The sequence below is a fragment of the Taudactylus pleione genome, unplaced genomic scaffold (assembly GCF_031769625.1).
Source record: "Taudactylus pleione unplaced genomic scaffold, aTauple2 ptg000428l, whole genome shotgun sequence".
Taxonomy (NCBI): domain Eukaryota; kingdom Metazoa; phylum Chordata; class Amphibia; order Anura; family Myobatrachidae; genus Taudactylus; species Taudactylus pleione.
In genome coordinates, this window is record NW_028284830.1 from 2,605,253 (window position 1) to 2,621,852 (window position 16,600).

General features: G+C 45.8%; 2 protein-coding genes across 3 annotated transcripts; one reads left to right on the forward strand and one right to left on the reverse strand.

Moving 5' to 3' along the window:
• The first annotated feature begins 7 nt into the window (after positions 1-7).
• EBNA1BP2 (EBNA1 binding protein 2) lies at positions 8-9,887 on the forward strand. 2 transcript variants are annotated; one of them, XM_088447313.1, is made up of 10 exons: positions 8-96; positions 3,379-3,466; positions 4,264-4,347; positions 6,073-6,233; positions 6,546-6,669; positions 7,061-7,150; positions 7,466-7,541; positions 7,722-7,803; positions 8,534-8,705; positions 8,784-9,875. In XM_088447313.1, the coding sequence occupies exons 2-10, from the start codon at positions 3,392-3,394 to the stop codon at positions 8,832-8,834; spliced, it is 915 nt and encodes a 304-aa protein (XP_088303439.1). In that variant the 5' UTR covers positions 8-96; positions 3,379-3,391; the 3' UTR covers positions 8,835-9,875. The 2 variants fall into 2 exon arrangements, with proteins under 2 accessions (XP_088303439.1, XP_088303440.1); XM_088447314.1 differs by lacking the exon at positions 8-96 and adding an exon at positions 115-172 and having other exon boundaries at positions 8,784-9,887.
• Positions 9,888-12,102: 2,215 nt separating this feature from the next.
• On the reverse strand, positions 12,103-16,532 carry CFAP144 (cilia and flagella associated protein 144). The gene is made up of 4 exons (XM_088447316.1): positions 16,203-16,532; positions 13,857-13,916; positions 12,454-12,557; positions 12,103-12,374 (listed from the first exon to the last, which is right to left on the reverse strand). Exons 1-4 carry the CDS (start codon positions 16,333-16,335, stop codon positions 12,261-12,263), a joined length of 411 nt encoding a protein of 136 aa, XP_088303442.1. The 5' UTR covers positions 16,336-16,532; the 3' UTR covers positions 12,103-12,260.
• Positions 16,533-16,600: the final 68 nt, after the last annotated feature.

The following is a 16,600-nucleotide window of genomic DNA, read 5'->3' on the forward strand; positions in this document are numbered from 1 at the left end:
TAGCACCTGTAGTTTTACCCTCCCACGTGACGTAGCCGGAAGTGAGATGCGGAGACTTCCGCCAGGCTGCACGTGAGGCAGAGCTGCGTGTCCCCGGTAAGTGTGCGGCGCTCTCCTCCCTGTGTATCACTGGCAGTGCTCTGTGTGTTATATAGTATTACCCATCTGTATGGTAACGTACCTCCTCTGTATGGCAGGGCTCAGCACTTACTGTTATCTCCTGGACTTTTTACACTAATATCTAATGCAAGGGCAATATAGAATGCAGCACTATCTTTATTCAACTTTAGTATAAATGACATGCTGGAGGTTGTAGTGCTCCACGGTCCATACATAACATGCTGGGGGTTGTAGTGCTCCATGGTTCATACATGACATGCTGGGGTTTGTAGTGCTCCAAGGTACATGTTACACTGGGGTTTGTTGTGCTCCTCCACTGTACATACATGACATGCTGGGGATTGTAGTGCTCCTCCATGGTCCATACATGACATGCTGGTAATTGTACTGCTCCTCCATGGTCCATGCTGGGGATGGTCCATACATGACATGCTTGTGGTTGTAGTGCTCCTCCACGGTCCATACATGACATGCTGGTGATTGTAGTGCTCCTCCACGGTCCATACATGACATGCTGGTGATTGTAGTGCTCCATGGGCTATATATGACATGCTGGTGATTGTAGTGCTCCATGGGCTATATATGACATGCTGGTGATTGTAGTGATCCATGGGCTATATATGACATGCTGGTGATTGTAGTGCTCCATGGGCTATATATGACATGCTGGTGATTGTAGTGCTCCATGGTCCATACATGACATGCTGGTGGTTGTAGTGCTCCTCCATGGTCCATACATGACATGCTGGTGGTTGTAGTGCTCCTCCACGGTCCATACATGACATGCTGGTGGTTGTAGTGCTCCTCCACGGTCCATACATGACATGCTGGTGGTTGTAGTGCTCCTCCACGGTCCATACATGACATGCTGGGGGTTGTAGTGCTCCTCCACGGTCCACACATGACATGCTGGGGGTTGTAGTGCTCCTCCACGGTCCACACATGACATGCTGGGAATTGTAGTGCTCCACGATCCATACATGACATACTTGTGATTGTAGTGCTCCACGGTCCATTCATGAGATGCTGGTAATTGTAGTTCTCCTCCACGGTCCATGCATGACATGCTGGTGGTGCTCCTCCACTGTCCATACATGACATGCTGGTAATTGTAGTGCTCCTCCATGGTCCATGCATGACATGCTGGGGGTTGTAGTGCTCCTCCACTGTCCACATACGCTCCACGTCCATACATGACATGCTGGAGGTTGTAGTGCTCCACGGTCCATACATGACATGCTGGAGGTTGTAGTGCTCCACGGTCCATACATGACATGCTGGAGGTTGTAGTGCTCCACGGTCCATACATGACATGCTGGAGGTTGTAGTGCTCCACGGTCCATACATGACATGCTGGAGGTTGTAGTGCTCCACGGTCCATACATGACATGCTGGAGGTTGTAGTGCTCCACGGTCCATACATGACATGCTGGAGGTTGTAGTGCTCCACGGTCCATACATGACATGCTGGAGGTTGTAGTGCTCCACGGTCCATACATGACATGCTGCAGGTTGTAGTGCTCCACGGTCCATACATGACATGCTGGAGGTTGTAGTGCTCCACGGTCCATTCATGAGATGCTGGTAATTGTAGTGCTCCTCCACGGTCCATGCATGACATGCTGGGGGTTGTAGTGCTCCTCCACTGTCCACATACGCTCCACGTCCATACATGACATGCTGGAGGTTGTAGTGCTCCACGGTCCATACATGACATGCTGGAGGTTGTAGTGCTCCACGGTCCATACATGACATGCTGGAGGTTGTAGTGCTCCACGGTCCATACATGACATGCTGGAGGTTGTAGTGCTCCACGGTCCATACATGACATGCTGGAGGTTGTAGTGCTCCACGGTCCATACATGACATGCTGGAGGTTGTAGTGCTCCACGGTCCATACATGACATGCTGGAGGTTGTAGTGCTCCACGGTCCATACATGACATGCTGGAGGTTGTAGTGCTCCACGGTCCATACATGACATGCTGGAGGTTGTAGTGTTGTATATGACATACTGGGGGTTGTAGTGCTCCATGGGCTCCTGGGGGCGTGCCCGGCACTTACGGACGTGCCGGGCAGCCCCCAAGTGCTGCGGTCACAGTGAATGGATGCCGGGCGCATGCGCCCGGCATCCATTCACTGACGGTGACGCTGCACCGCCGTTTTGACCACCCGCTGGACACTGTGACCCGCGGGTGGAGGCAGAACCCGCAGGCTGGAGGGGAGGGTGCTTTCTGCCCTTCAGAAATAGGGCAGGGCACGGCGCCCCGATAAAAAAAAACCTAGCGAGAACGCTAGGCATCCCGACAGCCAGAATCCCGACACCCATAGGAACTAAAGGTAAGTATTTTCCCTACCCCCTACCCTAATCCTCAGTGGTACCTAAACCTAACCCCCCTTCCTGGTGCCTAAACCTAACCTCCCCGCACCCTAAACGTAACCTCTCCCCCTAACCCCGCTAGCTAACGCTAATACCCCAATATTTACCTTCGGGATGCTGACGGGACACTGGTGTCGGGAACCCGACTTGTCAGGATTTCGGTGCAGGTATTCGGACCGTCGGCTTCCTGAAAAAAGAAACCAAAACAACAGTAGACTAAAAAGCTGCTTCCATGCATAAATACTCTTCACTAGGGATCAGACTAAATCACATGCCAATGTAATGGACAAATTGGATTCCCATTAATATGTAGAGACACAGAAGGGGAAACCATATGTGTTACACTCAACTGAATACATTGACTTTGTCTTTGATTTAAGATGACGCGTTTTACCACATAGTTTGTATTGATGTTTACCCAGAGTGTGATGACGCCTATTCCATAAGCTTTAGTCACAGACATGAACGCAGCAGCTCACTATCTATAATTCTGACACAAAGCCAGATAGTCTCCAGCATAGATCACCGCCTGGATCACCTTTCTCACTAGGTACATAGAATCCTTGTGAGTTATCCATGGAAATTGGATGAATGTATAAACTATCAATCAGCAATTTAACTTTGTCACAGGCTACATTTTCGTATGAAAGTATCAGACCGAATATACAAAGAAACACACACTGCAACGTTTATATAAAGTACATATAAGGCTGCACCCAGTTTTTCTCCATCACTGCAGCAAATGTAAGAATCGCACTCCACATTGGTGACATATAGCGGGCTGGGCGCTTCCAATGTGCTCATGAACGGTGACATTGATCCAATCCTGAGTGACGGTGTCTCCTGTCGTCTTTTCACATTCTCCGTCGTCTCTTCCAGGTTATCGGCCGCCATGTTAGACCATGGAGAGCAGAGCGCGTCAGAATCGGACTCTGACATTGATCCTTCGGAGCTGACCGATAAAGAGGTGAGTGTCCGCCTCTTACAGTGCACACACTACTGTGTTTTTCCTGATGGTGAATGTATTAAACATGAAAAATCAGTGTGCTCGATTCAATTCAGCGTGAAGGTGATTAGCCCCGGGAGGGAGCTCCTGGAACTATTCAATACAGCGCTGTTTGTTCCGACTAAAGGATTTTTTCTCACACCCTTATGAGCAATCCGACAAAAGTTCTGGCCGTGAGGCTGCTTTCCGGCTTAACGTGGCGCTAGCAGCCTAGTCGGAGAATGCCGGTTCTCCCGTCCGAACATCCAGACGCAAGAACCGGCATTCACCGTCTTGACTGGCAACTGTCGGATCAAACAGCGCGCTGAATTGAATCGAGCCCAGTGTGTGATACCTTCTTGACGTACATTATAAACGTGTGTAAGTGATTTTATTAACTGTCAGCATTTCAGCATGTACAGAACTCATGTTTGCCCCCTTAACTTGGGGGTCTATGTACTAAGCTTTGGAGAGATTAAAGTGGATGCAGATAAAGTACCAACCAGTCAGCTCCTGTCATTTTTCAAACACAGCCTGTAAAGTGACAGGAGCTGATTGGTTGGTACTTTCTCTGTCCACTTTCTCTCTCTCCAAGGCTTAGTACATATACTCCTTAGCCTGTAGATTGTACGTACATTCTATGTAATATTTAACCTAGTAACTGATCACTTACTGTAGATTGTTATCTGATGTAATAAAGGTGCAGTTGAATATTGTGGTGTATTTTGTGTGTATAGTTAGACATAGTAACACTCTGTAATTCTTCACATTTATTGTAGTTACAAGAGGCATTTGCTCAGGGGAAGCTGAAGCCTGGATTAAATGTGGTGCTTGAAGGAAAGAAGATTGCATCAAATAACGTGGTAAGTGTCGGCCACACTGCACTGAATGTATACAAAGCTATTTTTTGACATACACCCATTTCTAATACTGTGCTGAATAACATACATGAAATAACTGTGGTGTTTATACTCTATTGGGGGGTATCCACTTAGCGATTTAACCAAGCGATTGCACGATAACGATGTCGTTATCGTGCAATCGCTTGCAAATCGGGCATGTTTTGGTCAGAAGTGCCCGTACATGCTGGTCAACCTGACGATCTCGTCAGGTTCAGCATGTGCGGGGATGAGGGATGTGCCTGGACTGAACAAGTGAACGTTCAGTCTAGGCACATCACTAGATATACAAACGACAGCAATGTCGTAATCGTGCTCTTGTTGGTATATCTATAAGTGGATACCCGCCTTATGTGTCCGCCAAGCTCTCGAGCTTCTACAGCAGGCTGCCATGTTAGGAGGCCGGGGTTTCTATAGATACAAGCAGAGAGTGACAGCGCGTCAGACCTGTTACAGAAATGCACAGTGTGGATTGGTTGAGTCATGTATGGGTGGGGGAGGGTGATTTCATCTGTATCCGATCCAATTGTGTCACTGATCCAAAGGTGAGGGAGGGGCTTCAGCTGTCTGTAATGGTGTGGTGGGAGGTAATGCCTACGTGGCTCATATATAAACTTTTGAGGGTTTATCATCATAGTTTATTTATAATGTGCGGTGCATACTGCAGCTCCATACAATCACTTAGGTGTTTACCAGAACAGTAAATGCAAGAGGAGATAAGAAAGCAACTAAGTAACGAGGCACAAATAACAACAAAGGAAATCTTCCCAAGAGGAAGTGAGGGAGGTCACACTCCATTCAGCTCACATTCAAGGGGATGGGAAATGATTGCACGGGGAACGTGGAGCATCTGGAGGGAGATATCTAGAATGTGATGTGGTAGGGAAGCATGAAAAAGTGAGTTTTGAGGGAATGCCTGAAGGTTTGGAGGTTAGGGCCAGTCTGGCTAGGCGGGTCAGGGAGTTCCAAAGCTGGGGTGCAGCACAAGTAACAGAATAGAGCGGGGGCGAGTAGGGGATTATTTCTTGACAAGATCAGAGACTTAGGCGGTGGGAGACGTTACTTAGGGCTTTATAGGTGAGGGTAAGCAGCTTGAAATGAGGAGCTAATGCAGAAGAGGAACTGCACATTCAGGACAGACTGCAAAGGGGACAAGCGTGTGACCGGCAGGTCAGCGAGGAGGAGATTGCAGTGATCAAGATGGGAGGTGACAGCGTGGACAATGATCTATGGAGAGAAAAGGGTGAATTTTGGCATCGCTACAAACGTGGAGGCGACACGGTTTGCGCGAGGGACAGAATGTGCGGAGTGAACTTAAAGGTGGAGTCAATGAGAAAGGGGCCGTCAGACTTGCAGGAAAGGAAGGAGAGATGGGGAGGAGAGGTAGATCAGTGCCACCTGTATAGAGGTGATATTGGAGGTGGATGAGTTCACCAAGAGAGGAGCATGTTTAGTGGTGGTTATGCCGCTTTCAAATAAGTAATTGTTTAATCTGCGCTGGTCAAACGCTGGATACCAATAGCCGTTGTTCCTGCATTTGCAAAGGATTTTAAGAATGCATGATACATAGACTCTAAAATGTATACCAATAAGTATAAATACCCTAACATCCTTATAACCATTACATGACTGACACGTAATGGAGACTGGTTATTTCCTAACCAAACGTCCCATATGTATTTTTTTTAGAGTGGTTTGAAACAGTGTCTTAAGGATCTGAAGAAAGAGCTGCCCTGGGTGGAGCGCCTGGACGTAACGACTCCTGTACCAGACGCGCCGGAACAGAACGGGGAGGTAACTCAGGACGCTGCCGCCGACGCAGAGGATGATTTCCAGAGAGAGATGTGCTTGTAAGTCAGCATTGGGCACTGTGATTGGCAGATGCCCTCTTGCAGTAATAGTTCCCAGTAATTGCCCTGGGGGTAAATAATCGCTCTTATAAATTTATTACAAAATAATTCCCTTTGTGGAATAACAGAGCATATACACCAACCACACTGTCCGGAAGAACAGAGACGGCTGGACGCCAGCTAGCCTTTCTACAGGGGTAAAGATTTTGGAAATACATTTATAATCGTATTCACTTTGCTCAGGGGCACCCATTGGAGAGATCTGTTCTTGGTCGTCCCTAATTAGATAATTTACCCCTTATTCTCCCTCAGTTATAGGCAAGCGCAGGCTGCCGTCCTCTTTGCATTGCCTCGTCTCAGTAAGCTGAAAATTGCGACCAGGCGTCCTGACGATTACTTCGCAGAGATGGCAAAAACAGACCAACATATGCAGAAGGTAGGTCAGAATTTACTGTGCGATCGGATCTTCAGTCTCCTTCCTTTGGGGAACTTTGAAGCCCTCAGCATTGTCCTCACACATAACACGGTTACTCATAGCCTTGAGGCTGTACATTCTGAAGGGGATCTCTGTGTCTCACCCCGTCACCTGGCTCCAAATATGGTGGCCGGTGAGCTTTTCTGCATTTGTCACGTTTATTTAAAGATGATTTAAGTTTTAATTGTGTTGGTAAATGTATTACTCTGCTAGAATTGTGACTCTGCATAATAGTGATCATACACAGAGCTTTAATTTCAGATCTAGCAAACGTCTTCATTAACACATCGATTTACTAAGCGATCATCCTGTGTGTCATTTCCAATGGTGGCGTCTTCTTTTGTGTTTCCAGGTCCGACACAAACTTCAAGTCAAACAGGCGTCCATGGAGAAATCTCAGAAAGCAAAACAACTTCGAGCTCTGAGGAAATACGGTAAAAAGGTGAGCGCTCTCGGTATGCAAATGAGGTCTTTATGTAAATGTTCGTTACCGCATTTTAGGGGAAATGTAATAGGCTGCGACTTGCAGGTATCGGCGAGTCTGTCCGATATTTTAAAGTGGCAATCATTTAAGAGTCAAAACCAGGTTGGTTTTGCTTTTTAAATGATTGCCATTTTAAAACATTGGACAGACTCGCCGTAAACTCGCCAATGACTACAAGTTGCAGGCTATTACATTTCCCGCATTGTCTGTCTCTTCCAGCCACTGAGCTGTATTTCGCATTTTGTGACCGTTCTGAATTTTTTACAATTTCAGGTGCAAACTGAGGTTTTACAGAAGAGACAAAAAGAGAAATCAAACATGATGAATCAAATAAAAAAATACCAGAAAGGTAATTATTACCCAGGACAGTGGTATAGGACCTAGCAAACCGATTCTACCTTAGTTAGCTAGCACCTTCTAGAAGATAACTAGAATCTGATTGGTTCCACTTCTGAAAACCCGCACTGTAGTAAATATTCCTCCTAGAATGAGAGTGTCTAATAACAGAAGCTCTCGTCTGTTTCTTTAGGTCTTTCTGATAAGCTGGATTTCCTAGAGGGTGATCAACCGCAAAAGAAAACTAGTGGAGCAACACAAAAGGGGAAGAAAGGGTAAGAATATGAGATATAATGTCTGTAGATTGCGCCGGCCTGATTGTTTGTGAGAATTAATGTGGTCGCAGTTACCTCTGAATAGGCCGCAGTCCTGTTTACATACCACAGGGTGCTTTTTACGTGCGAAAACCCAGTAGCGCCCATCCAGCTGTATGTGAAAAGCAGCCGACTCCAAATCGCTAGTAATGGCTCTGAGTTGTGTCCGCATTCGAGATTGCGTGCAGCTCTGAGTGGGGCCGTGCATCAGTAATGGTGCGTACACACGGGACGATCAGTCAGCGATGACTATATCGCTGACTGATCTCCCTGCACCTTCCCGGTGTGCTGGATGATTGATATCGTTCATCCAGCACACCACCGGTCCCTATGTAACCTGGATATCGTCCATATGTGCCCGTGCATGGCTGGTCGTTATCGTCCATTAAAATCGTACCGTGTGTACGCACCATTAGTGAGACCAGCTGTAACTTGTTTACGTTGTATGGTCATCCTTTTCATACACTATATAGTGTTCATTCTAGCACCGTGCACTTGTCACAACCTGTGCAGTTGCTTTTTCCTGTCACTGTGGCACCGCACAGGTTGTGACAGGTGCAGGGTGCTAGAATGAACACTACTATATATGATGCACTTGGTAGATTTTTTTTTTTTCTCTGTCTATAGAGTGATGTGTTTGTCCTAAAGAGTTAGTACACGTGTAACCGTTGGGTTTTCTTTTTCTGCAAAGACCTAGTGCCAAGAGACAATACAAGGACCAGAAATTTGGCTTCGGTGGGAGGAAGAAAGGCTTAAAGAGGAACACGAAGGAAAGCTTTAATGACGTGTCTGGTTTCCGGGCGAGTGTGGCACATGGAAGAGGCCCCCATAGGCCTGGGAAGAAAGGAGGCAAAAATGCTAACGTGAGTAGACGAGTAGAGCCAGCAATGTAATGCGAAACGCGTCGCTGCCCTTATATAATGTTTATCTCTCTCTATCAGAAACGACCTGGTAAGAAGGTGAGACAGAAGATGAAGAGTAAGAGAAGATGAGGATCTGTTTTATGGGGGACATGACCAGCGCTATTATCGGCCTACTTGCTGCAGCAGGATCTGACTCCGTATTTGTACTCTCTGGGTATTAGGAGAGAATACTGGAGACTTTTATTTCACTTGAACATCACGTTCCTCAGCGGCTGCAAATGATGTATATTACTACAGTAGTGTATCTTCTCCAGGGATGCTGCTGGTCTCTCCGTGCTTTTTGTGACTCATTTTATACATATTTGTCGCCCCCCCCCCCCCCCCTTCTCAAAAGTGCTGCACAGCCTCAATGAGGCCAACCACTCAGCCAGGGGAAAAACAGATGCACATACAGTATTGCTCACTAGGTGGCAGTGCAGCTTAGCAAAGCCATTATAGCTGTGGGGCAGCTCTCCCTGAGACCTGCAGTGATATAATAACACCTATATGCTTTACTGACTTGGTGGGGTCAATTCAATTAGTGACTGATGTACAGCTGAGCACATATTTGCCCATTATGGAAGTCACTGCGCTGCCGATTATCCTGCACACTTCTATGGCTGCAAATGACAATCATTGACTTAGAGGTGTGTGGTTCTGGAATACTGTACGGCTCATCACCCCTAACTGAATCGGCCCCTGTGTATTGATTTGGGACTATATAAGAGGAGTACTGCAGCACCCATGCTGTGTACCCCACTCCTCCAGGTGAGAAGCAGAGCAGGCAGAGTCTCAAACAGTTACAAGTTGGGGGCTTCCGTGGCTGTAAATGGTAAGCTGATTTTTCTGTACAGCTTCATGGAAGTAGGGGCTCATTTTACTTAGAGGGCTTTAAATAAAAAAAAAAAAAATTTTTTTTTTTTGAATGGCTACTAAATTGTAGCTGGAAGTTTTCGGGGGAAATACAAATGAAATTGATTCATAAAGTGCTAACATTTTATAATGTCTTTACTGAGTAATAAATAGACAACAGTAATACAATACGGGAGTCTGATCATCTGTATTTACCGGATAAGCATGACATAATTTAAAAAATATAGTACACTTGTATTACATAGTACACTTTTGATAGATAGATATTTATATATATATATAAATATCTAACATTTGCGGGCCCAGTGCAGGCCACGCCCCTTCCACGTGATGTCACACAGGGGCAGAGCCACAATTGACAGTGATTACAGCACTGCCCGGAGCATCCTGAGGATGCTTCGGGGAGCTGTAAGGGCAGCATTGTGACTGTTTGAAGCGCCCTAAGGACGCTCCAGGCGGCCCTGCTGCATAGATTCTGGCTGCATGTTTCCATTCTAGGCATCCTGCTATCCAGATGAGGCTAGCAGAAAAAAAGCTCTGAGGGCCAAACCAAATGATTCTGGGGGCCTTATACGGCCCCCGAGCCTGAGGTTCCCCATCCCTGGGCATAGAGCAAAGTTTTACAGAAGGAGGAGTAATGATATCATTTTGGAGAGCGTGTACCTCTATTTAGATTCTTATATCAGGACTTTCGAGTTATAGTTTAGGGCCTAATTTATTACAGATTGCAATAGTGATTACGCACGCAGTCTAACTGCGATACCATGCTAATCCACTGCGATTGCTATAAGGACGCCCACTTTACCCTACACACATCTGTAATCCTTAGCAAGACTGTAAAACCATCGGTAACATGGAGTACCATCGCAGCCTCACACATACTTGCACGAGCTCTGACCTTATTCAGGAATTGCTAACCTCGTCGCATGCAGTGAATACACAAGCTGTGTAAGGCATCGCAGTGGATAATTTATGCAACTGCATTCAAATGCACTGGGAGACCTGCGTTTCGATGACCATCCACCCCCAATTCCTAAAACAAACGGCACTTCCTGACGATCACTCTGGGATGTGTCTGCGTAGTCTGTTGCGTTCTGCGCATACATTGCACGAACCAATCTGTAAAGAATCAGGCCCTTAGTTCAGACTGAAGTATTTATTTTAATCCTAATCTGATCAATTAGTCTAATAGAGAGGTTCTGTCTAATGGCCCCATACATCAGTGATGGATCGCCGGTCAGTGAAATAAAATATGTTGCATTTCACAGATTTGCCGATCACTATCAAAATATGATCGCGATTTGCAAATCTGTGAAATTTAACAGATCTGACGGACCATGGATCATCGATGGTCGGCATTTCCGATCGTGCAATCGGCTGTTCGTTGTATGGATCATGTTGACCAGAGGTAGGCAGTCTGTGGCTCACCGGCTGTTTATGGGACTAGGATTTCCAGCATAATATAAACAATAGGTTGAACTATTGAAGTGACACAAATGCTATGCAGCCTCATTAACGACGATATAACGGCACCACGCCTCAACACAGCCACACAAACAAAAGAATAAGATGTAACACATGGCACGTTGTGTATAACCCAATAGCCCAAATGCAAATAAAGTCCAAACAGAACTAAGGGCCTGATTCAGATTTGGGAATAGAGTAAGATAAAGCAAGTAACTCTGTACCTGGACAAACCATACTGCACTGCAAGAGGTGCAAATACATAAAATTGTTTTTGCATGCAGGGTAAATACTGGCTGCTTTTGCATGTAGCTCACAAATGCTGGGCAGCCTTAGTTTTGCACTGCAATTTAGATTTCAGCTTGAACTAACTCCTCCCAAATCTAACTTTCTCTGCACATGTTACATCTGCCCCCACCTGCAGTGCAGCATGGTTTTACCAAGGTGCACAATTACTTGTTCTTTCATACTCTCTTCCCAACTCTAAATCAGGCCCTAAATTCATATGCATCATTCGTTACAGCTGCACGCAGAGCCTACTCTTAAGGTGCGTACACACGGGACTATTTTCTCCCCGAACGCAATCGCCCTGTGTGTCCCCGGCAGGGTAGTGCTCAGTGTTGTTAACGACACTGAGCACAAGCACTGAACGAAATCAATAACTATTTAGTTCAGTGCCGGGCTCCCTCCCTCATCCCCGAACATGTCCAAGCTGACAATATCGTCAGGTTGGACGGGAGGTTCGGGCGATGAACTGCAAACAGGAGCGCGCATTGGTAGTCATCGTTTTGGCGCTCAAACTGGACGATTTTTTTGACGACTGAACGATAACGATATCGTTCAGTCGTCAAAAAAAAAAATCGACCCGTGTGTACGCACCTTTAGACACACACAAGTGCTATGGTTTTGAGTGCAAAGTTAAAGTTTGAACATCTCTCAAAGTTTTTGAAAATAAAAAAATCTGAATTGCTAAAAGCACCTAATGAAGGCTATAACCATGTGCGTGTAATTATAAAGAGAAGGTGATTCACATTTTTATTGTGTTTGGACTTTAATATTTTTAGTTGTACTATTCCTGGTTATAAGCCGGTTGCTTAACCCTGCTGTACACAACCTAGGGGGGAAGACACGATGGATATTACAGATGTTGGACATTATCATTATTACACCATAGAAGCATTATTGTAGATTCACACGCTGCTCTTTAAGCCGCCAAGCTGACTCCATGTATGTGGTGATCTCTGTCTTAGGGTGGTGGTGATGCAGCCGTCTGTCTGTCTTATCAACGCTAATCTATAACAGAAGAGAAGTCACTAACTGCAGCGATATGTCATTGTTTCATCCCGCTGATCCGGCCCTAGCAGTTACCTACCAGAGGTTGGGAGATCCAGCCAATTTCCTGACTAGTGGTTTGAGGCTCGGTGTATTTTTTGGTGGGTTCCAGTGCAGTGTGATGGACGACCTTCAGGAAGTTTTCTGGTGAAGAAAAAAAGTGCATAGATATTTTGTTACACAAAGTGATGTGATTGTAAATGTTTTGCTGCTGTAAAGACACCCTAAACCCATATGGGAGATGCAAGATTTGTATTTTTTTCTTTGAATATCCTGATTTGACCAACTGGATGCAGAGGTCTGTGGGGTCTATTTACTAAGCAGTGTTAGGAGACAGAGTGAAAAGTCATAAGGTGCCAGCCAATCAGCTCCAAACTGCCATCTCACAGGCTGTTTGAAAATTGACAGTTGGGAGCTGATTGGCTGGTAACCTTATCACTATCGAATCACTTTTCACTCTGTCTCCTAACACTGCTTAGTAAATAGACCCCTGTATGGTGATGGCGATGTGTTTTTGATATTGAATCCACTAAAGCAGTGGTTCTCAAACTCAATCCTCAGGACCCCACACAGGTCACCTAGCAGGTACACAGGTGTATTCATTACTTACTGGCACATTTTAAAAGATCCACGGGTTGAACTAATTATTTCACTTGTGATTTATCTGAGGAGACCTGAAAAACATGAACTGTTTGGGCCCTGAGGACAGAGTTTGAGAACCTGTGCACTATAGGATCAGAAGATGAGAAGGCGATGGGTCCAGGTGAGTCACCCGGTACATGCACTCTCTCTATATAGTCTGCTCAATGAAGGATCAGAGGGCCTGATTCAGAGCCGGACGCTATTTGCGCTCGCTCGTTCCGAAAAAAGGGCCGGCTATTTAAATTGAGCGCTCGCTCTTTGCGGTCTGTTGACGCCTCTATGTCTGAGCGAGCAAACGAAACATGCGCTCGCTATTTTGTAAAGACTCCCCGTGGCCGCTCGCATCCTACGTCATCTCCGCTATTTATTTGATTAATCGAGTACATCGAAAGGCGTCTGAACTGCTCGCAGTGCTTGTGGTTAGGATTTTCCTACCGCAATCATGCGAGCAGTTCACGCTAAGAAACAACCAAGTGACGTGGTCGATGACGCTGCTTTGTTAATTATGCACACCCTTAAAACGCCCGTTTTGACCGTTTGGCACGCCTGCGTTCGGATCTCCACTCCCGTTTTCAAGCACCTTCCCCTGTTACCACCCACAAACGCCTCATTCTGTCAATCACATTAGCAGGCACTCGCTATTTTGCGAGTGCCTGATTTCCGACCGCAATGACTGGTTGGCGCATGCGCATTACGACCCATACGCATGCGCAGTTGTGCGAACATCGCTCAGAGCGAACGAGCGGCCGGTTACGAGCGGCTCTGAATCAGGCCCAGAGTCGCAAAAAAAAGAAGTCTTACCATCGATAGGTTCATTCTGATTGTCGTGCCAGGCCATCGGCTTCCCCGTAACCGCATGAACTATTGAAAGAAGAAATGGGTGAGGTTTCCGCTTACTTTGTGATACAATGAACATTCACCATATTTGTAAGCAGGTATCCAAACCTTACATCTCACTGTAACTTATATTAAACTGTATATATTTATTAATGCTAAAAATATATACAGGTTGAGTCTTCCATATCCAAATATTCTGAAATACGGAATAATTTTTACATGACTGAGATAATAAAACTTTTGATTTGTGATGGTTCAATGTACACAAACTTTGTCTAAGGCACAAATTATTAAAAATATGGTATAAAATAACCTTCAGGCTGTGTGTATAGGGTGTAAATGAAACAAATTTATTTCATGTATGTACACAAACATTGCTTGAGCCACAAACTTATTACAAATATTGTATAAAATGAGCTGCAGGCTGTGTGTATAAGGTGTATATAACACATAAATGCATTATGTGTGTATATTGGGGTCCCATTCCCAAGATATTTCATTATGATATGCAATTATTCCAAAATATGGAATATTCCATTATCCAAAATACCCCTGGTCCCAAGAATTTTGGATATGGGAGACTCAACCTGTAGTTATAAGTTATTCCTTTTTAAAAGCAATCTAAGTTTGTTTGCCTTTACATAGTCATTGGGTACCTTTACAATATCCCTTTTTACTAGTGGGTAAGTTGCCCCACTATAACAAAAATCTGTACAAGTGTTGCTAGAGTGGCTGTAGGTTACCCTGTAATACAGCCCTGAACCGCTAACCAACCCCTCTGCTGTCTAAAGCCGCAGATACTGACACGACAGTACGATTACCGCATCGTAATATCGTTCCCCTTCCCCCTGCAGTGCCTATTCTGAACGATTGATCGTTGTTGTAATCGTGCAATTGCTCAGTAACATCTCGTAGTGGATACGCGGCTTATCCTGCGTCTGTGTTAAGTCATCTGAGTGACCATCTACAATTTAGTGACAATCTACAACTAAGGCCCGTATTCAATTTGAAGAGAAAAGCTGTTTTTGCCAAAAACTTTTCGCTGATGACGTCATTTTCGCCTGTTTCGATTTTACTCCGTATTCAATTTGAAAGACTTTCCGCCTAGGCGGAAAGCCAATGCAATGTAATAGGCGAAAAAGATTTGCCTATGAATAGCAGGCGGAAAAAAGTGCAGAATTGGAGTTTTGAGGTGCAACGTGCAGCCTTCAGACAGACCCCCAAAGGTAAACTGCGTCAAAATTATTATTATTTTTTTTTTTAAAAGACTTACCCCCAAAAAAATCACTTTGAATTTGGGGGCCAAAGTTAAAAACTAGCGAACTTGTCTCTGGGGGGTCCCCAAGTATGCCCCAAGTGCTTTTTTCATTGCAGGTGCTTGCGGCAGGTGAATTTTTCACCTTACCTTTAAAATATGCTGGACCCCATTTTCAAGTACCCCAAATTTGCTGGGATAAGTTATTTTCTGCAAAAAAACCCTCCTGAATACTATTCTGCACCACGTATAGAAAAACGCTATTTAGCAGCTATTGATCCCGTTTAAAAACACCAAATATCTTCAGCAAGCCAAATGGGGGGTACCATAGCTAACCCCCGTGTCAGAGCATCTTTTGGGGGGTGTCAGGCTGATTTCCCTAAATCTGACAGGACTTTCCGCTTGTTTAAGTTTCGCCGGGTCCCGTTTTCGCCTACTTTCAAATTGAATACGGCGATACTTTTCCGCCTGCGAAGTTGGCGAATAGTCAGGGAGACGGAAAAGTATCGCGACTCAAATTGAATACGGCTCTAAATACCTGACTTGCACCTGGTCACCTATGCGAGAGCCACTATATGTGGGCTGTATATTACTATACAGCAGGGATGGGAAACTTTTTTTCTGCCAAGGGCCATTTTGATATAGATATATATAATTATTCATGGGCCTGCACAGGCCACGCCCCCTCCATGTGATGTCACGTGGGGACGGGGCCACAATGATCACAGCAATGCCGGAGCATCCTGAGGATACTTCGGGGAGCTGTAAGGGCAGCGGTGTAATCGCCCGGAAGGCTCAGAGTCTACTGCTGCGGTTAGTTTGTGGCCGGCCGCCGCTGGGGTGAGAGGAGGGGGTCTGGACGGGGAATGCACACGGCCCCCTCCTCTCTTAATGCGCCCCTGGATGTATGACTATAGCTACTGTGACTGTAGCGACACCTCACGTACGGAATATGTGATCCTCACTGATTAGGTGCAGGGTGCTAGAATGAATAATAATAATAATAATATATGTATATAGGTTATAGCGTCTGACTGCGCAGCCGGATACATTACTCTTATGGAAGGGGTTTATGGTGAAGTCGGTGACCAGCCGGTGGCAGCGGTCCTCCTTGCGGATGGTCTCCCGGTGGATGGCGTTCAGAGTGACCTCATCCCGCGGAGCTCTCACTGCTGCTGCCGCCGCCATCTCCCAGTCCTGCTTAGCGTCTTGTTGCCAGGGAAACCAACCCGGGACCTTCTCAGTCTGCCCTAAGCGGCGCCTGATCCATGGCTACCAAGGACTTCCACGGGCTGCCCCGGCTAGTGCCTGATTTACTGGTGGTATCGTCTCTGCGGCAGCGGACGGCTCCCGGCTATTGGACCCGGACCACGGACATTTATGCGCTTGTTTCTCTACTAATAATAGAGGTCGCCGTGCCAGCAGATATATAGAATGATGTTCCCTGAACAAA

What these genes read in the sequence shown, in the direction of transcription:
- EBNA1BP2 (XM_088447313.1), top strand. Translation starts at nt 3,392, where the DNA reads ATGTTAGACCATGGAGAGCAGAGCGCGTCAGAATCGGACTCTGACATT. An exon ending in TGAGGAAATACGGTAAAAAG is followed by an intron (nt 7,151 to 7,465) that starts GTGAGCGCTCTC and finishes TTACAATTTCAG; the next exon opens with GTGCAAACTGAGGTTTTACA. An exon ending in AAGGAGGCAAAAATGCTAAC is followed by an intron (nt 8,706 to 8,783) that starts GTGAGTAGACGA and finishes TCTCTCTATCAG; the next exon opens with AAACGACCTGGTAAGAAGGT.
- CFAP144 (XM_088447316.1), bottom strand. Translation starts at nt 16,335, where the DNA reads ATGGCGGCGGCAGCAGCAGTGAGAGCTCCGCGGGATGAGGTCACTCTG. An exon ending in CATAAACCCCTTCCATAAGA is followed by an intron (nt 13,917 to 16,202) that starts GTAATGTATCCG and finishes TTCTTTCAATAG; the next exon opens with TTCATGCGGTTACGGGGAAG. An exon ending in TCAGAATGAACCTATCGATG is followed by an intron (nt 12,558 to 13,856) that starts GTAAGACTTCTT and finishes TTTCTTCACCAG; the next exon opens with AAAACTTCCTGAAGGTCGTC.